Below are 25,324 nucleotides of genomic sequence, written 5' to 3'. Positions count from 1 at the left end.
CTTCCTCTCGTGCGCATCCCTCCCGCAACGCGATCAATGATCCGGTAAAGAGGAAGAATGACGGGGTTCGTCATGGTGCAAGGAGAGCCGAGCTTAGAATGGACGGGTCTCGCTGCTGCGGAGCAACTGATGAAGCAGACGCGCGAGAAGAACGAAGGCAAAGTGGTGGTAAGAGCGCGCGGCCACCTTAGGACTGCTTGGTGAGTTGAAGCCAGTGGTTGTTGGCATTGGCAATCACGAAGCGCTGTTCGCTCTACCCTTTCCCTTCGCTGGTCCTTCCTCGTGCGCATGGCGAATCTCTTGTTTGCCCCCGTGCTATTCTGAAGCGTACTGCTAAAGGGGAAGGGGCTTAAGGAAATGTAGCTTACCGGGAGCGAAAGAAGCGTCCTTGGCCATTGTGTATGAAGTGAATTGAAACGATTAGGGAAATTAGGCAGAGAGACTGTACAGAAGAGATGAAGCCAGGTTGGGAAGAAGCAAGATTTTTGACGCGGCCTTTTCGGGGCCCCGTGATCTGAGCCCCCTGCTCTGTCCGCCAATCAGCGCCCTCCTATTAAACCACCGGGAGTAACCGGGTTTGCTTTCGGCGGGTTCTGGCTCTTTCCCTTCTGCCCTGCTTTATTCTTTGCTCCTGCCGTGTTGCCGGGGCGCTTCGTTGACTTTCCCTTTTCTTTTTAAAACCTTTTTTTTTTCTTTTTTGGGATGCTTTGCCCATGCCGGCTGACCCCGATGATCTCATACATCATCATCGTTAGAGCCGGCCCGGTCCCTTTTTATTCGTTCGCCTCCTCTGCTAGGTGAACCGAACCGCGGCCTTGCTACTGTGCATTGCTTCACTTCAATATTCTGAGTGGCCGTTCTGGAGCTTGGAAGACCCAACATCCTGATCAATGCTCCTGTTGTCTAGGGAGACTGGCCTTGGCCGGACTTCGAAATGCGCTCAATTTCATTCGCCAATGACATATTTCCCGGCCCATTGTGGACCCCAGAGCTAAAGCTGTGGGACCTGCTATGTATGTGTCCGTACCCCTTCAACCCGAAAGCAATTATTCGATCGGGTCCAAGAAATCTTGCTTCGTCAACCACTTTCTACCCCAGCTTGATCAGCTATCTATCGCTAGAGGCTAGAAGTATTCGAGCTCCCAGCTGGCATAGAAATATAGTCTATAAAATCCAGCCAGCAATGCGGACCAGGGACCCGCAGTTCGAAAATGCAAGGACAAGTCGAGCTTGTATCTGCCGCTTATTGACCGCCTTGTGATATCCCTTTTTAGGTTGAACCGCAGACAGGACCACCAACTGTCTGATTTAGCCGGGTTCAATTTGAGACTTGGGTTGGTCTTTAGTCTATTGGTCACAGAACTGCTGAGTGCATACGTACTCGTACTAATAATGGCCAAAAGACTGAGTGGAAACAAATTCATGCAACGAGCATTACTAGGAGTACTGGTTGCTATTAGTATATCAACACATCTTCGATCAAGAATTGTGCGCTGTTGGAGTAGTTTTCCTCGTCTGATGGGTGACTCGTCTCGAATGGGATGCATATTGACCATGCCATCGGCATCCGGGTTCCTCTGGATTGGCGAATCAACTTCGATCGTTCAATCGGTGGACTTGGGTGCCTCTGAGATGTGCTTGATGTCTTCTATATGTTTTCTGATGTTAGTAGGCCGAAAGATTGACTTCGTCCAACGACATGCTGCGAATCGGTTGCTTGATTTGACCGAAGGAGTGGGGTCCCGGTACAGCAATTGATATCTCTGCAAGACGGCGAATGATAAGACGAAGAGCCTCGATCATTAGGAGGTCCAAATACGAGAAACCACTTCGAATGTTTCCAGAGATATATGAGTCAGCAAATATGGAATTGCTTGGAATGAAGTGACAGATCCTGATAAACTATATGTCTGTGTTTCCTGGTCTTCGGGCTGATGAGACCGACACAGAGTACCACGGGAGCATGAGAAGATCTGCCAGCATTGGATTTGATCTTATCTTTCCATCCCATGGCTATCCATACGATCAAATTGATGCAATATTCTATGGCCCTCTAAACAGCCAACTTTCTGTGACTTTCCTCGTGCTTTGGTACCGTAGTCATCTTTCAATAACGCAAAAGTTGAATGATATCACGTGATATGGGAAACCAACATCTCCAAGAAAAGTTCCGTTCCGCCAAAGCTCAAGGAAAACAGAGCCACCATGCCGCCAATTTCAATCCCTCAGTTCCTGCTCCCGCGAGGGTACCCAACTGCCCGCACTGTTCGAGTTCTCCAAGCTCAGGCTCCGGGATCGGCCCACTATGCAGCTCAACGTAGTTTCTCCGCTACCAGCGCAATTGCCCGTGGGAAGAAGAGCAGCGGCACCGAGAAGCCCCGCGTCCTCGAGAAACCAGACAAATTTCGCCCACCCCTCGCACCCCCAACGGATCGTGGACCCAGCCCGTGTGACCAGCTCCAGCCAACCAGTCAATTATGGCCCGCGCCTGACAGCGGAAGAGCGCGAAGCGCAGAACAAGAAGCAGTACCCGAATATGTTCCCGCCGGAGGGGACCGTGATGCATAAGTTTCTTACGAGCAAATGGATCCATGTGTGGATTGCGATGGTAAGGGGAGCCAGAAAAACAAAGCACCTCATGGCGGAGGCCCAACGTCTCGTGCAGCTGCTAACATGGTTATGTTCTTCAGAGCGTTCTCGTTTCCCTCGCGACCTTTACCTTCACCACGGACTTCAAGGCCAAGTCGCCCTTCGCTCATCTTCTTCCGCCCTGGTCGGGTCTGTTGACGGCCCCCTTCGACACTATCTCGCAGGCATTGAACGTCTACCGCATGCATGTGCAGCACAATTCCATGCTGGTGCGCGAGCAGCGTCACCGTCGGGTGGAGGATGCGGAGAAGCGCAGACAATTCCGTGTTGCGCACGGTCTGGAGGAGCCTAATGAGAAGGAGAAGGAGAAGGCTGTCGCGGATCCTCAGTCGCCAATTGCAGCAGATGCAGAGCAAAAGGCCGATGGAGAGTACGTGGATTTCGAAGGGAGGAGGAGGCCGGTCAAGAAGTGGCTCGGGATCTGGTAATCATCTCCCTGATATAGACAGGTCCAGATGCATACCAGGCCATACATATCAGACCTGGGGTATTGGCGATATATTCGGACTTTTGCATCGAGGCCTTGAAGCCGTCTTATCCTCCCCGGTCAGCTAACATGGACAAGGCTTAGAAGAGTCCGGGTTGTACAATTTGTAAAACTACATTCCCTCCCCCGGCCCCAATTCCCGCAGAACCAGAGTCGAACGTACCAATGTACCTTATCGAATGTACCGTAGATCATGAATCATGAATCGCCTCTCATTATTTTTTTTGGCACTTGCAAACATTGGTATCATGCACCATCTCTATCAAACTAGACGGGAAAACCTGCTAGACCTCAACACCCTCCAGGCCCTCAAGGACCTCCTCACCCACTCCGCCCTTCTTCAAGACTGTGCGAGTAAGCTCGGTAATGACACTGCGTTTGATTCCACCTCGCCTAGGTCTCCAGACGCCCGGCACCTCTTCTTGGCCAGCCGACGGATTTGCAGCGGCCGCGTTGTCAGAGTTTCCAGTAGCAGCCATGGTACTTAGATTCTCTGAGTTCGGCACCCCGGGCTGCGTCAGCCGGGAGGGGGGATCGATGGTGCGAATAGACAAAAGCTTCAAGCCTTGTCCCTCGCTATTGCGTGTGATCGAGATCGCTAGGACAGCGTCCGCAACGGAGATTTCTTCCCGGTTGGGGTCGAAGATGACGTTGTCCCCCACAGAGATAACAAGGAGAGTCACCGGCGGCCGGATCTGTGAGGACGTCGCAGAGGCTGAGGGTGAAGGGCGCGGGTAGAGGTGCTCTGCGACGCCCCAATCGTCGTCGAAGAAAGGATCCTCTTCGCCCTGCGATTTGAGCTTGGGGAGCTTGGTCGATAGAAGGGCAAGGTGGGTCGTCAATGACAGGAGAGGAAGAGGATATGAAAGTGGTTGGGAGAGAAGGAGAACCTGCCAGATATTAGTCCGAGCGCCGGAGAGAAAGCCAGATGAGGGGGAAGAAATAAGACTTACGTCGATGTATAGACGCCAATGCCACCTTTTATTGATAACCAGCCTTCCCTTCAGCCCACCGGCCATCTCGGTGTCCCTGCCCTTCCCTGCATCGGTCACCGAACCGACGAGCGACTCGCGCATCATCTCCGACAAGAACACTGGCAGCGCATCGTCGTCTCGGAACCCAGGAATCTCAATGGACATCTGCACCCATGAGCCGTGGCCCCCTGCCGCGGCAGATGGGGTAGACTCCGCTCCGTCGCGCCGGTCGCTTGGGGCTTGGAGGTCATTCTCGACATCCTGCTGCAGAATATCGGATGCAAGAACGGTCTTCTCAACCTCAGCCTTGACGCCGACGATGGCCTGGGTGCCATCTGCGAAACCAATACGCGCGCTACCATTGGTTCCAGGGAGAATGTCGGTTTCTGCGGTCAAAGGACGGAATTGTGTAGGCGAGCGGCCATCGGGGCGGATTGGGCCTTTGGGGAGCGATAACGAGGTGTACAGGTAGGAGAGTTCGGCGGGGGAGAGGTGTGGCGTTTGTGAGGCTGATGAAGCCTGTCGCGGGTTGGACATTGTGAGGGCTACTCTCTCTCGAAGAGCAGAATATGTCTGGCGAGAGAAATGTGAAGTTGATCGCGGTGCTTAATGGAAGCTTTGGAAAAATCTCCACAAGTGGGGCAGCATTAACGCGCCGCTTTTATCAGCTATTCTTCGCTTCAGGTTCCCCACTTGAACTTTGACTGGAAGGCGCCTCTTCTTCCTTGCTCTCTACACTGGCCGGCGTTCCCTGGCTCCTTTTCAGTGCTTATAAGGCTTTGACTGTCATATGCTAATTTCTGTCTCTATTCGCGCTTAGAATCTATTTCTATTACTCAGGAACAGCAGACCCAATCGACTTCCAAAAGTCGCATCTTCTTCCTCGACCTCCCTCCCAGGTGTACCCATTCACCATGCTGAAATCAGGAACCAAGCCTGGGTTCATGTATGTATTGATAATTTGTTGGCATGAACTCATGGGATCCTTACGTCTGGTGGGAGTGCCGCCTGTCTGGTTTAGGTTCATTTGCACTCGGTCAAATGGCGTCCATGATGGCCACGTTTCAAGGGTCTCCGCGATCTTGGCAGGAGCTTTGGGGCTGTACGAGGTAGTGTTCGTAGGCGTTCCGTGCGCAATGAAACTGTCAAAGAATGCTTTTCCGGCCATTAGTTTCGGTCTTAGGTTATCATACTTCAGATTATAGAGACTTACACCTGAAAGAGTCTTGGAATGCTCGACTCATGGTGGCAGGTACACTGCTAGCGGATGTCGGGCCAAAGTATATGCGCAGATCATCTCCATGGCAGGAGTTCACCAGAGAGAATTGATACTTGTAGCTTTTCTGACTTTTCAGCCCGAATGCATCGGCGATCCAGTAAGCGGGGCACACGAAAGTAGTTTCCGCATAGAGGTTCTATTATTCAAGTCAGTAAGCACATCTTAGATGTTCATATATCGATACCAGAAGTCATACATTGGCACGCTGTTGTTGTCCAACACCATAGGGGCTCACGAAATCAGCATCAGCATTGTCATTCAAGCCGTTCGTAGCGAATCCCGCAGTAGGTACACTGACGGGCAGGGCATATTCAGCCAAGATTTGTTGGATATGATGGTCATTAAGCCACGGCATTAAGTATTTCGCAAAGTCAATGAAATCCTCCTCCGTGGTCACATTTTGGGGCGTAAAGAGAACGCCTTCGTTGGCATTGTTCTATATATTGTCAGCACGTCAAATCCATACTCTGGATCCGGCCATTCACCTACTCCAATTAATGCTCTATTCCCGTTGACTAGCCCGGTAGAAAGCTGTGCACTCGGTCGCTCCCGGACAAACTTTCCATCTGTCACAGGCACGAATGGCCACTGTCCGTATTTGCCATTGGTCGTTACAGTGTACGACGCATTCTGAAGCGCGCTGGTATCCGCCGCTACCAGACAGTCGAAAACGCTCTCAGTCTTGCTGTGGGGGCAACCTGCCTCGGCGGCAAATTGTTCGTAGTAAGTAGTTGGAACAGGGTCGTTATAGTGATGTTGCTGAGGCAGGTAAGGACTGGCGGCAAATGTCTATTGTTTTTGTCAGTCTCGTGTCTAGTAACAAGGCAAGCAGAGAAAGTCATACACCATCGAAAAGCTCGTCGCCTACGGTGCCACCGTAAGCCATGGCTTGCAACATGACCGAGCCACCTCCTATCGACATGTCAGCTTTGCATGGACCTGTATCAAGATCAATCATCCTTACCAGCAGATTCGCCTCCAATAGTAACGCGATCTGGGTTACCCCCAAACAATGCGATATACTTTTGCACCCACTGCAGTGCTAGGTACTGGTCGTAGAGACCCGCATTGGTGATTCCATGTTGATGAACATCTTCACTCGCTAAGAAGCCGAATGCGCCAAGCTAGAAAAAAGGTCAACATCAGTAACTCTCATCAAGAGGATAGACTTTGATCCGCATACTCGGTATTGCATCGCCACCGCAACAAACTTGGTCTGGGACGTATCAACCATCCATGACATATCTGAATCAGCATTTCCGACGCCATATCCACCGCCATCTAAGTAGCACGTGTTACTTCAAGTCCGAGAAATTTGCAAATTGGACCACTTACGAATCCAAACGAAAACGGGCAGATCAGTTGCATTTTCTGGCGCCCATACGTTCACAAAGAGACAGTCTTCACTCTCTGACTTGACTGCTGCCCATGCAGGATCCGGAACCCTAAACACAAAATCGGTTAAGCGTGCTTGGTCAAGTGAGGACACGGATGTGGCTTACTGAAAACGAGGTGGCGCCTGGGGACACATCGGTGCATAAGTACTCGCATCCAAAAATGTACCATTGAACTCCGTCCGAGGCGGCACAGAGGCCTGCCATCGCATATCTCCAATCGGTGCTTGTGCATAGCGTATCCTTGCAACGAATTAGTTTACGCCAAGAGAACAACGAGCTCTCTTTTTAGAATGATCGCACATACCCCTGCCAAGTATTCAGGCCGGAAGTGGCGTTTTTGACTCCAACGTAGCCGGCGTAACCCAGGTTGACCTCCAGGGGCTTCGAAGGGTCAGGTAGACTGCCTTCCGGATATGGATTGCTGGGCGGATTGCTGGGCGGATCATGGGCGGACACAACACCCAGGGATAAGAATGAAAGGCATATCGCCAATAACGATCTGGAAGATGCTCGATGCCGCATTATGAAGATCTTGGCTCAATGACGGTCTTGACAGAGTATTTTGTGTCAGGAGCAACTCGATGAAGTGCAAATTTCTCGATTTATACCTGCCGACAGAACAGAATTACAAATCAAGCATCCAGAAGAAGGCGTCATGGCCGTTTTCGCTCGGGATTTTCTGGGGTCCCCATACCGGGGCCTCGATATCGCATGTACTTGGGTTCTCCACCCCACATCGAAGCCTCGGGTATAGCATCAAGTGGCTGATAACGGTGCTACAGTGATTGGTTCGAGGACGCCGTTAGTATGCAAGTGCATTAACATGTGCTCGGAATTTGCATAATTTGGCACTAATATCCTTTAGGACACTATAATTCCGGGAACCGAGGCACATAAGCCGGACTGGGTAATGATTGCGGACTACATTTAAGTTTTTGCCACTCGGGACCTAATCCCATAGGTTCCTGCTTCAATAATAAGTGGACACAGATGCGCTCCAACGAACCTGTGGAGATCGGAATTCCCCGCATCTGCACCCCACATTCCCCAACGGTAACTCGACCCCGGTTGATTTCTCCGGAAACTTACACGGCGCTACACGGCACTTGGCTATGAATTAGGCTTAGGTGCGGCATTCCTTCTGCATTGGGACAAGATTCCTTCTGTCCGCGAGCGGTTATATGGAGCAATGGATTTTCTCATGGATAACCTCGGTCTATAATATAAGTCGGCGACTTACTCCTGACTCTATATTGGACATTTGGATCGAGATATGGATAGCCCTGATGATTTGAGGTATGGGGAATATTTAAGAGTAATATGGAAGAACAGAGCTAGGGCTAAGTGTTGTAATTGTTGGATCGCGAGAACTACCGGTCTATTCAAGGAACGTTCTAAGTGGAAGATCACATTCGGTAATGTAATGTCCGGCGGTCGGCTAAGAGAAGGGGTCGATGGATAGGGGTCGATGGATAAGGGGTACCCGTGGAAAATGCTAGTGGATGTTAGATATCTCCAATCCAGATTTCGTTGAACCACACTAAAGGATAGGTGGAATAGGTACTGTAGATTTCCGGCAGAATAAGGCTGCCTGGAAAACCGATCGAGAAGCAATGTCTTAACGGTGCGTTTGTGATGACATGTCATTTGGAATTCCTACGTGGGATAAGGGATGGCTGGCCGAGTTCCTTGATTGAGCCTGAATTAGAGCCCCGGCCAGAGGAAAAGAAAGAGCAGAATGATGCCAATTCTGGTGTAGAATGTGCAGGAGAGAGATCATCAGATCCCGATTTACAGATGAGTCACGCAAGGAGCCCCAGACAATGGCAGACATATTTCTAATAGTTGAACATCGGTCAAGAAAAAGGAAAGGAAACGTGTCCTCGGGTCGGAGCTGAAGCAATGTATTGAGGATATCTAAAGTTTGAGATAGAGGAAAGGGAGGCAAGGATTCTAGATACGCGAGATGTACTAGGTCTCCCCGATCGACAACTTTTCTTGATCCTCCCATAGTCCACCTGTGATTCTGACAGATGTTGTGGTGTTCGGAGTATAATTCAACTTCAAACGTCGCTGAAAATCAGTCTTGTGTACACCAGAACACGACTGGCTACGACGGGCTACGACTTGCAGCCCTGTGTTGGAACACGCGGTGCCGTTACTGCCGTATTACTGCTCGTTTGTCTCTAGACGAATGCTCCCAACTTTTCTTATATAAGGAATCCACTGTATAAATAGCCGGTGCCTGTCATTTTAGAATGTTCAAAGTTATATATATTTCATCCACATCCCGTACATTACCCCTCCCTCCTGACGCTCCGACATCAGCCACCTTCAGTTCGGTCTATCCGCACCGGGTGTTTGCGCATTTATTTGTCGTGATGTATGGGAATATCCGTGTTTGCATTCTGAAGATGAGTTTTATTACTTGCTAAAATAATTATGCATGCGCCTGAGGAGGAGAGTCCCATGACTTTGGGGAGTCTTTTCTTACTACACCTCCGGCCACTGAAACCGCGAGGATCAGCCTTGGTTGAGCCGCCTCTATAAAGAATGCCCAGTTAATTGATTTCCCATCTCTATTTAGATGTGAAGGGCTAAAGTAAGACTTGATTCAATCTATACTAGGCCACGAACTGTGTTCAATAAACTTAAGGAAAGGAGTTCAATACACCAGTCCTCCGCCATTAGTATGCCAAGGTCACGTGTCCTACGTGATCAACATCGGGCCCTGGCCCGTGACATTAGAGACTCGGACTCTGATTATTTTGTGAGAGATGACCGCGGCAATCCCTGCCTGCCCGATCTATCGTAAACCTGGACCGCCGGATTTTGGACTGTATTCGTTCTCAAAGTTCTCAAATACTCGTGATACTACTGACATCAGTCGATGATGATATTTGATGATTAACCTAGGAGTGCAAGAGCACTGCCTCCGTGATGTGAGGATACCCCATGACTAATGAGGTTGTGCCGATCGGAACAAATTGGCCCCGAGCAGTGAATTCAGCCATGATTGGGACAATTAGGGCTCTAGACTTCCCCAATCGTATATGGGCCCTGGCTAGGAATTGCTTAAATCGCTCAAGGCCGGTTTTTAAACTTAAGATGTATCACGCATTACATCAATCAACCGGGGGTGCGGCGTGTCCATCACGAGCAGGTCTCATTTGCGCGTGCCACGTGGGAATCATCCAGAGGGTGACATCAGGCTGGAGCTCCGAAACAAGTCGAGAGGCTTGAAGCTAAACGGAAAGTAATAATGCACATACCGATAGGCAGTTTCAGGATGATTGGTAAAGCAGGTCAAAGCCCGTCTAGACGATCCAGGTACCGATCTCAGGAATAGCTAAGGTTCTCCGTTGGACTTCCGAGGCTGTGGGTCACAAGTGGCGTCTAGCGGCAGCACGGGATCGACGGGGTAGCATTGAACTAAAGAACTCTAGGTAAATGATAGACATGGCTTCCCACGCCCATCTTTGATGGTCACATTCGAATAGTCCGCGCAGGGATATTTAATGAATTGGCCCCCTCCTGCGTCTCAATATGCCACGGTGTTAATTGGTTTCGACTGTGTAGATCGGCATGTATTCTTCTACTACATTGATGCTGGCCGCCTTGTACGGCCTGGCTGTTTTGACTTCACTGGTCGAAGGAAAGCCTATCAGAGTACCTCTGCAGAGAGGGCGATCGCATTTGGCGGGGAACACTCTCTTCGCATGCGCAGCAGCCCAGCAGCCGGCTCTGTCTTCGAGGCACAGGTAAAGCTAGTGATCGGCTCGGAGCCCAGAAAGAACCATGGCTAATAAAGGCTTGACACATGAAGAACTTCTGGTTCGGACACTTTACTGTCGGCAACTCGCGAAATGCATCGATTTTGATCGACACAGGATCCTCCGATCTGATCTTTAACCCCGGTAGCCGCTACTACAAGCCAGGCCCGCATTCAAAGAACTTGCACCATACGTTCTCTATTCAATATGAAACCACAAAGCCGGACGGTTCCGGCTATGAAAAGGTTCATTTTCCTACCGCAAAATCCAGCGCTACAGAAAATTGCTAATTCACGAGTTGTGACAGCTTTCCGGGAATGTCTTCGAAGACTCGGTCACTCTTGTCGGAACCGACCTGACAACCCCTCAACAGCAGTTGGGCGTTGTCACGCAGTATCAGCCATCCAATGCGCTGCCTTTCCCCGAAGATGGACTGATGGGGCTCGCCGGGCAGGAAAGCAGCCTCGGGGACTCGGTCACCAGTTGGTGGAATAAGCTCTGCGCCTCTTCACTTATCCAAGAGTGCCGCTTCGGCTTGGCGCTTGGGGCGGACGGCACGGGCTCCCAATACTATGGAGGCGTGGAGTACTCTGAGTTTGAGGGTGACTTGACGGTTGCCCCGTTGGATTCTCAGTGGGCCTTGTATGGCGATCTGGCCGTCAATGGAACTGCTATCAAGAACGACGTTCTGATCACGCTCGACAGCGGGACTGCAACGATTATTGCGTATGTTCCCAGCCAATAGTTGGATTAGTACCCAAACAGCCCTTGACTGATTTTACTAGGCCTTTCGACGACGCCCAGCAGTTCTTTGATGCTAGTGGAATGGAAGGAATCGAAGAACCGAATGCGGATGGCGTGACGGTCTTGAAGGGATACTACAGCTGCCAGAACCCGCCACAACTCGGCTTCAAGTTTCCTTCTGCCTCTAACGAAACGGAGAGCCAGCCAGGGAAAGTCTTTGATATTGTCCCCCATGGCCTCGAATTGAATTCCACTGGATCGAGATGCCAAAGTACAATTGTCGGCATGAGAGATATTCCTTTCTGGCTTGTCGGGCAAGGTGAGCCACCCCTACCCCCCCCCCCGTTCCGTAAGCGCTAGCTAAGAAATAAACAGCATTCATGGAAGGGAAGTATGTTGATCACAACACCGACGATTCTACCCTTGGATTTGCAGTGCTGAAGTAGGATTATCTGCTCTGAGATGTTCATCCTGGCGGGGCTCCCAAGCTTGAAACTTTACTACTACCACATAGAACAGTCTCGAGAGTGTATTTCCAGGACCGCTTATTGTATAAAATTGGAATAACAAAAGTCCAGTTGTTCAAAATATCCCTACAATAATCTACCAACGAACCTCTTCATGTCGTTTCTTATTCAGCCCTCTGATACCCAGCAGCTCATTGTCTAGATGCGACGAGAAGTCACAGCTATATTCCGGACTCCAAGACGCAACTATGCAAAACCCGAGCATTGCTAGCTCAATATCGGCTGCAGGCCCTTTGGCAAGCTCTTGGAGACTCTCCTGCCTCAAGATTTCTGTGCTCTTCACCATCGTGGTCCAATTTCCTCCATCGTATTCTTTCGCATATCCTATCAGCTGATTTGGGGTCACTCCAGCCGACTGGATGTAAACTTTTTGGTTCTTAGTCTCATGAAGATGCTCAATAACACCAAGCACGCCTCGAGCAACATCAGCCAGAGTAGTCGTGGTAAAAGGCACATCTCCACCATTATACAACGTTGCTGAGCGGTGCTTCAGATCAAGAATGATACCAGCCTGCAAGCACCAATCCAAGAACAGACCATTCGCAATTCCGGTGAAGGTAAAGTGTGGACTAGCCTCTGAACTAGCAAGAAGGTATTTATACGTTGCTACCTTCGGCTCACAAACCGGCAACGCCATACGGTACGGGTTGGTAGAATTCATTCCAAATTCCGCCAGGATGAATCGAGTCACGCCCGCAGCCACCGCAGCGTTGATGAGCGGATTCTGAGCACCAGTGGCTAGTGTCGCTAAGCAAGGGACAACCACCTCGACCCCATCAAGTGCAAGAGTAAGAGAGCTGGTGAAAAGAAAGTCGGCTTCTTTGATGGTGAGGTTTGGGTGTGGTTTCAATTCGGAGGAGTTTCCTCCGATCCGCGGCAAGACTGTCACTCTGCATCCTGCCTCGAGAATGGCATTGAGGATAGGGAAGCCCAGATTGCCGGTCGCTCCAGCAATCGCGACATGGGAAACCATAGTGCTACCAGGAGTGTGACGCCGAGACACGCTGAGGGCCAAAAAGGTAACGGTCCTGCTCAATGGAAATCAATTGAAAGTTTAGAGGTGTAAAGGAAGTTCAGCCTGATCTAGGCTTTAATGCTAGGAATATCTTAGTAGAAATACTTCATACCAGCGACTAATTGTTTATTATAGCACGTGAAGTAACCATTCGTAAGCAGCGCTGAATTATTGTTAATCAAAAATTGACTGGCCCCCTGGGGGCAGGTTAACGATGAGAAGAGTTATGATTCATTTTTCATGATGGAACCATCACGCACAGCTTTATTGATTCAGATACCGGGTGCCCTTTATCAATTTGACAAAACCTATAGGTTATGTTTGAGGTAGAAGAAGCAAAGGCAGGAAAATCTCGCAGAAACCATAACCAGGTGGTGTACACGAAGGAACCAACTCGAGTTGCTCCGCTAAGCGCGACAAAGCATTGGTCCAAAGCCGAAGTCAATCTATCGCTGACGGGGTAGCTGGAAATTGGACTTTTCCAGACTATTGACTCCGGGGGACGTATCGAAGACCAATTGAAGGCCGGGCAGCACCTTCTCTTCGTTGAAAGAGAACATGATAAAATCTAGAAAGGGTCAATCCCCAATCCCCTGGCACAAAAAATGAATAATTCCTAGTACTTACCATGTGATCCCTGGACCCCGACGGTGCCGAGCTTTCCCTTGTCGTTCACATCAAAATACTTGAACGTGACAACACTAGGGCGTGCTTCTTCGAGAATGACCAGGAAATGGAAGTACAGATTTTCTTCCTGAAAGCGGGTAACATAGTACTCAATGGTGATTTTCCGGTTTGGCTCTGCCCCTTCAATCTCGTAATAGATCCCATGTGGCTTGCCCTTCTTGATCATGAGATCTTCCCAGAGAGGGAAGAGGGTGTATGGTGGGATTCCGTTCAGAGCAGGGAGCTGCGTGCCTAATCTCCGATTTTGTACATCATCAGGACCATGGTCCAAACAGATCATGCCATTATCATTGATGGATAGGACCGAGCTCTCATGTCCATAGATCTTCACCGGGAACGGCAATGAAAGCTCGAATGCCACATCGTCGATAGTCTCTGCAGCGCCCGAAAGGCTACCGGCCAGCGCGATAGGGTTCGTCAAAGTCTACAGAGCACAGAAAGAGACCAGCAATGAGCATGTCGAATAATCTTCAATGAAACATTAATGTACTTACCAAGCTGTTTGGCAAGACTGGCTGTGGGGGCTCCGTGGGCTCAGGCTGGGGAACGGGTGGTTCCATCTGAGACGCCAATGGAGCTGGAGCAGCTGCAGGAGCCGGGGAGTCAGCGAAGATCCCTTCTGAATATTTTCGAAACTCCCGAAGCATCTGCTTGTGGACCTCAACTGTGTTTTCGAAGGTGAACTTCGCATCAAGCAATCGAACCTTCGATAATACAGCAGAAAGCTTGGTCTCGAGGTGGCGAATGGCCTCCAAATCCTCATTGGCCTGGTGCAGCATAGCTTCTGCCTCCGCTTTTTCTCCGTGCTTGGCTAGAAGCTTGGCTTTTTCCACTCGCCACTTGGTCTTCTCATGTGCTCTACCTCCCTCCTTGATTAGTTCGACCATGTCCAAGTTCGGACCTGCTAGCACGGAGGCGATCTCATTGATATGTTTGAGATTGCCGTGGAAGGTCGCGATGCTGGGAAGCGGAAGGTTCAGAATGTGATCGAAGTATTCTTCTTGGTCGTCAGTGATCGCCTTGATAATAGGCAGGATGGATTTGGTGGTCTCAGTCACAATGGCCGCATGGTCGGAAGCGGTTTTGTATGCCAGCTTTGCTTCGTAATACACTTCATCTCCAGTGGCAGTCGTTGCTCTGATCATCTGGTAATAATTGACAAGAACGTATTGCCACGCTATCATCAGGCCGACGAGGATGGTAGTAAATGGAAGAGGCGAGATCGCCATGACAAATAATGCTGAGGTGGCCGTGGTCCCGCCCAGGGCTCCTTCAAATGCGGTGGTCAAAGATCTCCATTGCAGCTGCGCGAAGCGCACTTGCCATGAGAAATACTTGCACTGATGGACAGTGATGATCCCTAAAACGATGACGAGAGCCAAATCGAAAGAGACGCCCATCGTGGCGGGCTTTGCTGTCAGAGGGGTTCCGGCTCTGCCCGAGAAGATGTACAAACCAACCAAGAGCAAGAAACTGGCTACTATAGAATGTCAGCAGTCTCTTCCTTCTAACGTGACAGGAATAGAGGCTTGAGCTCTTACCCTTGTGGTTCTCCAAGTATCCTATTGTTTGCTGCACGATCACAAGCGGTTCCGCGGAAGATCTATCCAGCAGCGGAGGGACGGTAGGATCTATTGCCATTGTGGACAGTCAAGTTTGTCGCTTGTAAAACGGGGAATGAGTATCTCGGTGATTTCCCTTGACCAATGCGAGATGATCCAAGCCCTTCAGAGGCATTCACTCAATTTTATAGGCGATGGTTGGGCGGAGTACATTACGCTGGCCTGCATAACGACCGATCTACACTTCATATAGTAGCTGTAAGCCCAATGTGGCTGGATAGGACATATGCAATGGATAATCGGCAATGCAACACTCGAGCGACGACCAGCGAGGATCTGACTCAGAGCAACACGTAGCCTTCTACCATTCGCCTTTGAAGAACAACCACCAACGGGGTCGAGACGGAGGCTCATCGGTGCTGCCACTCTTGCATTCAGCCCGAGGCTGGCACCATTTGCCAGACCCCGCACCCTGCCTACATTACAATTGCTTAATCTGACGGCTGGCTGAGCTTCCATAGACAATCCAGTGAGAAACACCATGCTTGCTCAACCATGTGCTTACTTGCATCGCAATAGCCCCAGGGTTGGATGTTTGCAAATTGGAATGTCTTTAAACGTTGATTCCTTGGGCATTGGCTAATCTGTAGAGCCTTTTCTAAGACATTTGGCATATACCACGGTGACCATGGATCTGGATTCTCCAAGGTCCGATATAGTGGTAGGGTGATTTTGGCCCCGCTGGGGGCCGACGGGAGGGGGCGAACAGTCATTGCCGGGTCGGCAGCTTCGACGAGGAAGATTGGGCATCAGTATAGAACCTTGACTCGAGTTTTGATCTAGTACGGACAGCAAAATGACTCGTAGTTTCTAGGGTGAGGAAGTTCGATTGATGCACTTGATGGACAACGCTATTATGCAGGACAGGTAGGTGTCTGTATGTAGAGGCCAGAGGCCAGGATGCTATATTACACAATTCAAAGACCGGAGCCCAGCCGGTCTGATGGACAACAAATAATACATGAAAGAGTGAGGTAGACCGGCTTGGATCAAGAGGTATCCCATTGGGAGGCGGAGTGAGGTGAGATAGGAGGAAATGAAAAGAAAGCGAAGGCAGTAAGGACAAGAGAAGGAGGCCAGAGTCGGGAAAATGTACAAGGCGGTTGTATATGGACAAATGAAAAGAGCAAAAAGAAATGACAGCCGTTTCATCGGAAATGGTCAAGGGTGAGATATGCAAGATAGGAAATGGTGAAAAAAGCGGCTCGCGCGGGTGGTATCAATGAAGTAGAATGATGGGCAAGGAAATCTGTGCAAACGCCTCTGCAAAGAAACCAAATGACAAAGTGAAAGGACTCCCAAGTGTAACCGAGATTGCGAGGCCAGTTCCGTCTATATATAAAGCCTGTAGGGTATGTATGAATGATGGAAAGAAGGAAAAAAAAAATGGACAGCGAAAATGAAAAGAACTATGAGACCCCGAAAATGTCCACATCCTGGGAGCCAGAAAAGAAACCGAAATCCAGACGCCTTGGTTTTATCCCGTTATCCGAGCAGTTTTAGATAATTATTTTGGTGCGTAAAGAGAGGGAGCTGGTGAAAAAGAGGGGTCGAAGATGGTCAGATAATAGTGGTCAACTAGATGAAATTCTTGTTGTTCCACTCAGACTCCTCGTAAGGAGGAGTAGGCCACTGGCGGTTGGAATTGGGGTCCGCTTTGGTCTGCTTGACAGGAGTCGTTGTTGGAATATTGTCGAAGTAGCCATCGCATTTGGCAGTGGGAGAAGGGGTAGGATATGGGCTCGGCAGGGCGCGCGAGTTGTCAGTCAGGCGCTGAGTCACGTTGGGCGATGGCGCGGCCATCGACTGGGTTAGCGCAAGACGTCGGGCGGCCCTGCTAGCAGAGTGCAGGACCTCGTCCAGAAGCTCATCCTCTTCCTCGGGAGTCTCGTAGCGATGCACGGGATGACCGGTCATCTGCATTGCGCGACGAGTCCTGCTCGAGATAGGACCAGGGTTGCTAGTGGTCCCGGGCATCGACTGGCGCTTGGTGATGATGTTGTCCGATCCAGCGGGCAGCTGCACTGGGACATTGCCCTTGGTGGAAGAATCTAAAGTGTACTTGACACTGTTGAGAGCTTTGTCCAGGTCACTCAAGTCCGAGTGGGCCTGTTTGCCATCAGCAGCCATACCGGAGCCATCCAAAGCCATCGATGAGCGGTTCGACCAAGGGATGCAACCGGCATTGGCCTCAATGTCATCTGGAGGAGCAGCTGCCTGGTTTCGGCCAGACAGTCGGCGGGCACGTTTGCGCAGGTGGGAGAAAAAGCTCTCCTTGGTAGTCGGGTAGTGTTGCCAGAGCCATTGAGCAATCTCTCCGCTTCCAGGCGGTGGGCATCCGAGTAGTGGTTTCCATTCGAGTTGACAGAGAGCTGACGACCAATCTTCTTGCTGGCCTTGGCATCGGCCTCGGCCTTTGTCTCACCATGGGCCACTGTCGCGTTTGCTTGCGCGGTAACCGAGTTGGACAGGGAGAGACAGGTCGGATGGAGGGAAGAATGGGCATCGGAGCCCCGCTGGTCGTACCGTTTGTCCATGTAGCTCGCTTGGTGTTTGCTGGGCGAGCCTTGGCAGGCTGGATTTCGGGAACGGTGCTGGATGTGACGGCCGGGGGGTCTAGCAGGACTGGTCTCATTTGGAACAGGGCTTTCGGAACGACCGATCATGGATCGGCGGAACCACGAAGGCTTGCTGGACAGTGTGGGGGAGTCGGAAGGAGTGAGGGTAGGAGACTTGAAGCTCTTCTCGGACTGCTTACGACCGAGCAGCCTGGAAGACGTAGAGGATTTGGGTCGGAGAGGGTCCACAGCATCGACGAAGTACTCGTGGTTCAGGGCCTGGGGACATGTGGGACGGTTCTTGGGATCCCACATCAAACACCAGGTCACAAAATCGGCGAGAGCGGCCGGCCAGTGCTGGGGGTTGAGGACACTGTCCATCGAATGAGGGGCCATCTTCGGGAATGTGAAGCCCAGCTTGTGCGCCAGGCGGGAACCCTCCCGCCATTCACCACCACCGATCCTGGCACCCGACTTGCTGTACCAGTTTCCAGGGCTACCCATGATTTCGCAGACGCGCCAGACCTGGTCAACCTCGTTGCCTCCCGGGAACAGTGGCTTCAGAGTAGCAATCTCTACAGCCATCGCCCCGACCGCCCACATGTCAACCGGGGCAGAATACTCTCCCGCGCGCAGAAGAACCTCAGGCGCTCGGTACCAGCGGGTGGAAACGTAGGTGGTGTAGGGCTGCTTGGACTGAGTCTCGCGCGCAAGCCCGAAATCGGCGATCTTCACGGTGTAGGTGGGAGGAGTGGATGGGGGAGTGACGAGATTAGAGTAGCGGCTGAAAGTAGAGTCGTTCGGGGCGGAGGTAGACACGAGGATGTTTTCGGGCTTAATATCACGGTGGAAGAAGTGGTGGGCGTGGATGTGATCCAGACCAGCAAGAATCTGGTACAAGATGCTCTTCACATGCTTGCCTTCGAAGTACTTGTGATCGCGAGACTTCATGAGCTGATACAAGTTGCCGTCCATGTACTCCATTGCAATATGGAGCTTTCGGGACATGGGGTCAAGGAAGATGTCAAGGGCGGGAACCAAGTGCGGGTGCACTGGAAGAGTCCGCAAGAAGATTACCTCGCGCAGCTCGAGACATGGTGCTAGTGAGTCGAAGCTCTTCTTCATTGTTTTGATTGCGACCTGTGGATCGAGTCAGCGGCGGTTCCATGGTTACTACGTCATATGACCCGTACCATCGTCCTCGTCGCGCGATATGAGCACCGGCTGTCCGCACACGTGCAACAGCGACACTACCAAAACTACCGTCGCCAACTTCCTTCATCACCTGGAACCGATCTTCTAATGTTGCCATTGAAGCCGGAGCCCCACGGGCAGGGGTTTCGTATGTGATGGTCATTGTAGATGTCTCTTCGCGTCTGCCCGCAGATGAAGAGGAAGGTAGGATCTGTCAAGCCGTCAGCCGGTCTGCCTGGAAGGTCAGTTGAACAAGTCTCCGCGCGGAAATCTCACATAATGTATAGGGTGCCGGAGGAGCGAGGGGTGACTTTGAGCACTTCCGAATCAGATGTCGAGATAGGGAAGTCAATTGCAGGTTGTGTTCATTATCCGGAGTAGATCAAGTGCGTGTAGAACCTGTCCCATTGGTCTTTTGTTCAAGGAGTGACAAGAGTAGTTGGGAGATTGAAGCCGAGGGGGGAAGGTGAGGGGGGGAATAGAGAGGATCAGGGTAGTCTGGAAGGGCCAGAAGAACGGGCGCGAAGCAATAAAAAGGAATCCGCTCCAGAATAGGAGAGACTCCACCAAACGATCGAAGGGCACCCCTGAAGTCAACGCCGCTGACAGCAGCTCCAAGCTAAAAGTCCCGCGGAGACGGTAAATTAAAAACCACTTTAAGACGGCGACCGCAGATCAGATCCACCTTTGGGGAATACTGGCTCCAGGTCCCAGGGAATACAAATAGACGGGGGAAGTTGTAGATGGTCAAGATGGCGAAGCACCCGATGGAAAAGAAAAGCAGAACGCTGGATAGCGCGGTTGGGGTTTTGCAGCGCGCACACTATTGGCAATGAAAATCCGCCCAAAATGGTAATTCTATAATGAGAAGAACTTGTAACGGTCACGGGAAGGAATACGCCCTGATGGATCCAAAAAGTTACCAGTAAATTACCAGTAAATGGGGAAATTCCACCCAATAGGATGTGCCGCACAGGCAAAAATGGAGCCACAGTGGATCTGTGCCTGGCTTTAGTGTGTGTTCTGTAATCCGTAAATCACAACGCGTAAAACGCGTATTTAAGGTAACCAGGGTATTCATCCCCCCCAAAAGGCCGTCTAGAACTAGTTTAGCATTGCCTGTCCATTTCGGTGTTTGGGGGCGTTTGGCGGATTTAGTTGTTTTGGAGTTTGGGGGATTGGGCCTGGGAATCACGGTCTCCAGGGACGATGTGCATATCCATATCATCCCACTCGGTTGTCAAGGATCATGGCCCTACAGTGCTATGACGAGGATGACGGTGATGGTGATGACGAAGAGTGGCATCCTTCATAGTTCGTGGGTTCATGACAGATCGCTGCGAACCATGGGATAAGCAAAGAGTTACCGTACGATCTAGCCTTCCGGTCCACACACACTAAAATGAGGTATTTGTTGTTCTTTTGAGTTGTTTCTGCTTTGTTTTCTTATGATTGGCGTTTGGAGATAGAGAGGGGAAATTTGCCTTGGTCCTCTCATGCCCCTTCAACCCCTCGAATTTCTGCGCGGCGCCTAAACGTTGCATGTTAGGCAGACATGCCCACGGCCAAACAAGAATTGTCCAGGTGCGCAGTCTCCCAGTGGCCCCCTTCCCAGCCCCGAAACCCAACCCCGCCTCCTTCACCGTAGAAGCAACAGACTCGGCAAAATGGGGGAGTCTTTTCCCGCCCGCACAAGTTGATCACCGTTGACACGCCCATCACTCCGGTTTGGGCCGCGACGCCCCCGTAATTTTCCACCAATTTTTCCCACTTGGAGACGCGAAGCCCACATGACGTGGGCGGATGAATCTGAATCCTCCTACCCGGCACTCTGGGAATGCTTCCATCGAACAGGTCATCATCTTGGGAGCACCCCGCAAGGAGGGTCTGGCCTGCATGTCTGCTCTGTCATGTTCAACCTCGGACTCATGCTCCCAGCCTTCGTATGGCCTCTACGTATCCTGCATCCTGTATGTACCATCTGGGTAGTCGGACCCGCTGTCTCACTGAATAATGAGAAAGGCTAGGAAGGGCTGGAATCGGGGTACCCAGGGCTTGCCACCTGATCACTGGATCGCTGGATCCCCTTCTGGAGACATCTCCCAAATCCCAATTTTCAGTGGAAGCATCGATCCCCGACTGGTCCGGATGGCAGCGGACAGTCTGATTGGTGTGGTATAAGGTTCGGGTGGGCGGGTACAGTTCGCATTTGGGTCGGCACACCGTAGCTACTTTAGCATCTAAGCTTATACCCTTAAACCTGCCCCGAGAAACAAGGGAGAGGGGCATCGTGCATATGATCGCGCTTTGCGTCTGTTGTTCGATCGGTCTTTAGGGCTTTCTTATGCTCCCCCCCCCCTCCTTGCCAGGGGCGATTTTCTCCTTTCATCTCCTGAGTTTTATGGCTGAGCCATGATCCATTTAGAGCAGGGAAGGGGGGGAGGGGTTGTTTCTTTGTTGCTTTTGGTCTTATCACCAGTGCTTCCGCCTTTAGTCTAGTCCATGCCCACGGGAAATGAGGTGACAGCGGCCGCTCCCTATCCCTGTCGCCAGGGTGCTTTCGTTGGGTCAGAGAGCTTGAATATCAAACCTTCTCCAGCCAATAAGTAGGGGGCTCCACATGTAACTCTCCAGGAACCCGAGAACACAGTCATGGGAAGAAGAGCCCACAGGAGCATGCCCTCCTCGGCAATGATAAACACTCCAACAAGATGGTCTTAGACCTGTGGGATTCATCGACGTCGCGGGACATCACGCATAATATCGATCGTACCGACGTAACGCGCCTCGCATAATACGCCGTATTGGCGGTATTCGCTGTATCTAAAACATCAATCGTCGCTGGGAGCACATCCAACGCGATCGATGTTCTGCATAAAGTCGAACCACCCGCCCAAATCACGAACCTCTGGGGCATAACGGTCATGGCCCGCCAGGATCAAGGGTTTCCTCTTCGCAGAAGTGAGAGAAGTTGCAATTTTTATTTGCCATCCCACCTGCATCAGGTCTTCAGCAGCATCGTTCGATATGTATTGTCCCTCCAGCCCTTGAACGGTCGCTCAAGGGGTTGACATGATTTATTGCCGATGAGGGGAAGAAATACGATTAGTGCTTGGAGTCCCTTGGTGAAGAAGTTCGTTTCTCAAGGGCCGTACCGTGACGGAGAACCACCGAGAGAAGTGGGCGAAAAGCTTGGGCATAAACAATGGAGTAAATTACCGGTGGATCGATTTTCCACGCTTGGGATGATTTGAACCTCTCCAGCCTTCTGGAGGAAACAGAGTCGGCACGCGCCGGGCAAGCTATTGGTGGAGCGGTTCCCTCGTGTTGGAGAAGCAGGTGGATGCTTGAGTTCAGTACCTTTCGAGTCTCAAGGCTCTCTGGTCGGGGGAGTCGGATTCTCCACCTGGTGGACCTTGCCTAGGCCCGTCCCTTACCCGAGTTGCTACAGCAGGAGAGGAAGGTGGATTGCCGTGCCTTCGCCACTTGCGATCGACGAAGAGGGAAAAAAGTCCTATTCCGTAAACTATGCCCCATTGCCAACGGCTCGGGCTCGCTTCGAGCCTTCCTTGGGCCTTCGAGAAGGCTGCTTAACATCTCCGAGGATCGCTCATTAGCCTCCCTTGGATCCATTTGTTGACAAATTGGATATTTGCTTGCCCAGGTGGCCACAAGGGGGAGGGGGAAGAAAGGAGGGATCCTCAAGGACCCCTCCATGCCACATTCCTCTTCCCCAGGCCAAGGCCACAAAGCAACCAGAACCCACAATCCTTCCCGCGAAAGAGACATGGATATCAGAGAGCCAACGACTGGCAGGAGCTCCAGACTAAGAGACCCGAAAGGGGGCATTCACCAGCCATCGACCCACCGCAGACGCCGAACATTTTTAGACAGACCCCTTGAATCTGAACACCGGAGTCCGTCAGATGCGTATCAGATGTGCGCCCCTCCGACAAGATTGGAGCACTGGAGTAAACTTTGAGGTCTCTCTAGAATCGAGTCACATGTATGCCATAATCATAGCGGGAACCCGCACGAGGGTTCCCCGTCAATAGTCCCGCCATCACTGGAGTAACAAAGGGCCCCCCTCCCCACTTCACCTACACGTTTCTAGAAAGGCAAAACGGATCTTTCTGTTAGCCGGCTCTGCGGCGAGTGGGGAGCTCTTCATTCATCCCACGCGTGGCGGCTCGCTTGCTCGTCCATCCTCCTTATATTGTACTTTGTGCATGGACTATCTTAGACTACTGTAGATGATCGTCTCAGGCCCCAGTTGCCCGGGACACAGCCCTTATTCCTGGGATCTTCTGGAAGATTTGGAAGGTCCTACCATTCCGTCTAATTCACCAAAGACAAATTAGCTTGCGGAGAGGATAGGTTAAGAGATTCCCCTTGAGGCATTTTGGGGCTGCCTTTCGGGATCCTACATCACTGGCTAAAGTTAGATCAACGGAGGATTATCCGTGCTCCGTACCGTATCCAAGAAAGTTTGGCCAGGAACTACTGATCCGAGAAGCTGGGTGGGCTTGAATGAAGAGTACTTTCATACATTGGTGTTCCCAATAATTCGGGATTCTCCATTAGCAAAGGATCCCATGACAACGTTGTCGATCAGCCATGAATTGTGTGCGCACATACTGCCAGCGGCAGGCTTCCTGCACCTTAGCTACATGAATTCTAGTTACATTGGGTTGAATATATGTTGCTTTCAATTGGTGCCAATTTGAGCCGATATGGCTTTATAGTAATATTGTATATCCACGGATGCCCACTGACAGCTTAGAATGGAATTACATCCAGTTCCACGTTTCCCACTACCCTCAATATTCCCGCACCAGCTACTGGTAGTCGCGCAGGCTTGGAAGTGAGGGCCACTCTAAGTTGTCACTGGCATGGTGCCTGCTAATCATATACTAGCAGTAGCAATATGCCAGATTAGGATCTCTTTCTTCAATCTTGGCAAGTCTGAGAATTCCGACTTGAACATGTGAGCACCTGGAAGCAAAATATACTACTATAGTGAATAGCGCCCGTACGAGCTGTGATACGGAGGCAACTATATTTTCAAATGATTCATGCCCATGAAGACTAGGAGATATTAGTATAGATAGCCATATAGCACCCATATTTGAATTGCATCTGCAAAGTCCTACTAATGCATACCAGCCATTGAAATTGACATTTTTCAAGTTGGCCGCCCACCAGTAGAGGCCAGGTTCAACAGCCGGACTAGACATTGTGAGGACAATATTGATACCAAACATGACAATCGCGACCACTAATCATGACGATAATCACGACTAATCGATGTCATTGATGCGAACTCCAAAGCACATCTAGAACTTTCCTTCTCCTCTTACCTTCGCTCTTCAACGACAGTCGCAAGCAATCTTGATGCAATGTCTCTCAGGAATCGGCACGCTGCTTATTCGCGGCTGGGGTACTCTCGCGAGCTGCATGAGAAGTAAGCCTAGCTGTCACTTGATTCCCGGTACTTGATACTGACAGATGGCAACAGAGTTCAGGCAGTCGAGCTCCCTCCAACGTAAGTGCCTTGACCTCTATATTCGATCAACTTCAGTGAACAGTCGAGCCCAGCTGACAGAGTCTAAAAGCATCCAATGCACCAGGTGCTTCTCTGATCTGCCCGCCTCAGCGTTCTCCCGCCGCCAGATCAACGAACTCAAGGAAAACATCTACATGGAAGGGGAGGAGTTTTTGCTCGGCGACGAAATCAAAATCGCCTGCATTCCCTGCACCTTCAATGAGAAATGCGAGTCCCGTTGCCGCAACTGCAATCAGATTATGAGCGTTGAATACTTTTCCCGGGCTCAGCGCAACTTGGACAAGCCGGTACGTTGCCCCGTTGTGAGGGACTGACCACACGCAAGGCTGATTGGATACTGGTTGAGATAGATCTGCCGTCGGTGTCGCTGGCATATGGACAACCCAGAGCCCATGCGACCTCTTGAAGAAAGGAGCGAAGACCCCAAACCAGACGAACCTGCTAAGCCGAAGCTCGAGGTAACCCGAACTGGCTGGGTGAAAGTCCGGCGAGGCGATGACGAAAAGGCTGCTGTGAGTTCCTCCTGGTTGCTTGAATGATACGAAGGGGCTAATTGTTTAAGCCCGACATGGTGAAAGAGTCCCGCGTGCACAAGTACGCGGTTTATGGCCCCCCTCGCTTCATTCCCCGGGAAGCTTTTGGACTTATTGTGGGTTACCATGATTGCCTTTATGTGGAACGGGCTTGCAAGGATGTTTACTGACCATATGACTAGCCTAACGTCCCCCTGCCGGCAACACTGGCTTCCCCGCTGACGAGGATGAGTATGCCCCAGATTTTGGTGAGGAAAAGAGCTTCCTGTCTGGCCGTGATTCTGAGTGGGAGGGATCGGGGGTGAGGGGGAGTTTGTTT

The 25,324-nt window shown here is 51.0% G+C and overlaps 9 protein-coding genes across 9 annotated transcripts; 4 read left to right on the top strand and 5 right to left on the bottom strand.

Annotated features, from left to right (window-relative positions):
* Positions 1 to 2,305: 2,305 nt before the first annotated feature.
* Positions 2,306 to 3,077, top strand: N7468_007225 (uncharacterized protein; the record flags this gene model as incomplete). Its single annotated transcript, XM_058476521.1, has 2 exons — positions 2,306 to 2,608; positions 2,691 to 3,077. 2 exons carry the CDS (start codon positions 2,306 to 2,308, stop codon positions 3,075 to 3,077), a joined length of 690 nt encoding a protein of 229 aa, XP_058329411.1.
* A 343-nt stretch (positions 3,078 to 3,420) lies between these two features.
* N7468_007224 (exosome non-catalytic core subunit RRP42) lies at positions 3,421 to 4,647 on the bottom strand (the record flags this gene model as incomplete). The annotated part of the gene is made up of 2 exons (XM_058476520.1): positions 3,421 to 4,026; positions 4,090 to 4,647. 2 exons carry the CDS (start codon positions 4,645 to 4,647, stop codon positions 3,421 to 3,423), a joined length of 1,164 nt encoding a protein of 387 aa, XP_058329410.1.
* Positions 4,648 to 4,942: 295 nt separating this feature from the next.
* N7468_007223 (carboxylesterase) lies at positions 4,943 to 7,308 on the bottom strand (the record flags this gene model as incomplete). The annotated part of the gene is made up of 10 exons (XM_058476519.1): positions 4,943 to 5,265; positions 5,324 to 5,525; positions 5,586 to 5,825; positions 5,879 to 6,178; positions 6,234 to 6,301; positions 6,354 to 6,513; positions 6,573 to 6,670; positions 6,725 to 6,834; positions 6,892 to 7,026; positions 7,091 to 7,308. The coding sequence occupies 10 exons, from the start codon at positions 7,306 to 7,308 to the stop codon at positions 4,943 to 4,945; spliced, it is 1,854 nt and encodes a 617-aa protein (XP_058329409.1).
* A 3,197-nt stretch (positions 7,309 to 10,505) lies between these two features.
* On the top strand, positions 10,506 to 11,749 carry N7468_007222 (pepsin-like aspartic protease; the record flags this gene model as incomplete). Its single annotated transcript, XM_058476518.1, has 5 exons — positions 10,506 to 10,547; positions 10,613 to 10,804; positions 10,867 to 11,285; positions 11,345 to 11,622; positions 11,679 to 11,749. The coding sequence occupies 5 exons, from the start codon at positions 10,506 to 10,508 to the stop codon at positions 11,747 to 11,749; spliced, it is 1,002 nt and encodes a 333-aa protein (XP_058329408.1).
* Positions 11,750 to 11,906: 157 nt separating this feature from the next.
* N7468_007221 (aromatic alcohol reductase) lies at positions 11,907 to 12,803 on the bottom strand (the record flags this gene model as incomplete). Its single annotated transcript, XM_058476517.1, has 1 exon — positions 11,907 to 12,803. The coding sequence occupies one exon, from the start codon at positions 12,801 to 12,803 to the stop codon at positions 11,907 to 11,909; it is 897 nt and encodes a 298-aa protein (XP_058329407.1).
* Positions 12,804 to 13,461: 658 nt separating this feature from the next.
* N7468_007220 (uncharacterized protein) lies at positions 13,462 to 14,932 on the bottom strand (the record flags this gene model as incomplete). Its single annotated transcript, XM_058476516.1, has 2 exons — positions 13,462 to 13,956; positions 14,027 to 14,932. The coding sequence occupies 2 exons, from the start codon at positions 14,930 to 14,932 to the stop codon at positions 13,462 to 13,464; spliced, it is 1,401 nt and encodes a 466-aa protein (XP_058329406.1).
* A 1,800-nt stretch (positions 14,933 to 16,732) lies between these two features.
* N7468_007219 (serine/threonine-protein kinase) lies at positions 16,733 to 19,069 on the bottom strand (the record flags this gene model as incomplete). The annotated part of the gene is made up of 3 exons (XM_058476515.1): positions 16,733 to 17,469; positions 17,532 to 18,852; positions 18,887 to 19,069. 3 exons carry the CDS (start codon positions 19,067 to 19,069, stop codon positions 16,733 to 16,735), a joined length of 2,241 nt encoding a protein of 746 aa, XP_058329405.1.
* Positions 19,070 to 20,696: 1,627 nt separating this feature from the next.
* On the top strand, positions 20,697 to 20,933 carry N7468_007218 (uncharacterized protein; the record flags this gene model as incomplete). The annotated part of the gene is made up of 1 exon (XM_058476514.1): positions 20,697 to 20,933. The coding sequence occupies one exon, from the start codon at positions 20,697 to 20,699 to the stop codon at positions 20,931 to 20,933; it is 237 nt and encodes a 78-aa protein (XP_058329404.1).
* A 3,372-nt stretch (positions 20,934 to 24,305) lies between these two features.
* On the top strand, positions 24,306 to 25,175 carry N7468_007217 (uncharacterized protein; the record flags this gene model as incomplete). Its single annotated transcript, XM_058476513.1, has 5 exons — positions 24,306 to 24,370; positions 24,425 to 24,451; positions 24,495 to 24,759; positions 24,823 to 24,984; positions 25,035 to 25,175. 5 exons carry the CDS (start codon positions 24,306 to 24,308, stop codon positions 25,173 to 25,175), a joined length of 660 nt encoding a protein of 219 aa, XP_058329403.1.
* Positions 25,176 to 25,324: the final 149 nt, after the last annotated feature.

The sequence above is a fragment of the Penicillium chermesinum genome, assembly GCF_028974085.1.
Source record: "Penicillium chermesinum strain IBT 19713 chromosome Unknown utg000005l:1.0-4115287.0:1.0-4118363.0, whole genome shotgun sequence".
Classification (NCBI taxonomy): Eukaryota; Fungi; Ascomycota; class Eurotiomycetes; order Eurotiales; family Aspergillaceae; genus Penicillium; species Penicillium chermesinum.
Note: the sequence above shows the minus strand (reverse complement) of the source record. Positions and strands in the feature narration are given on the sequence as shown.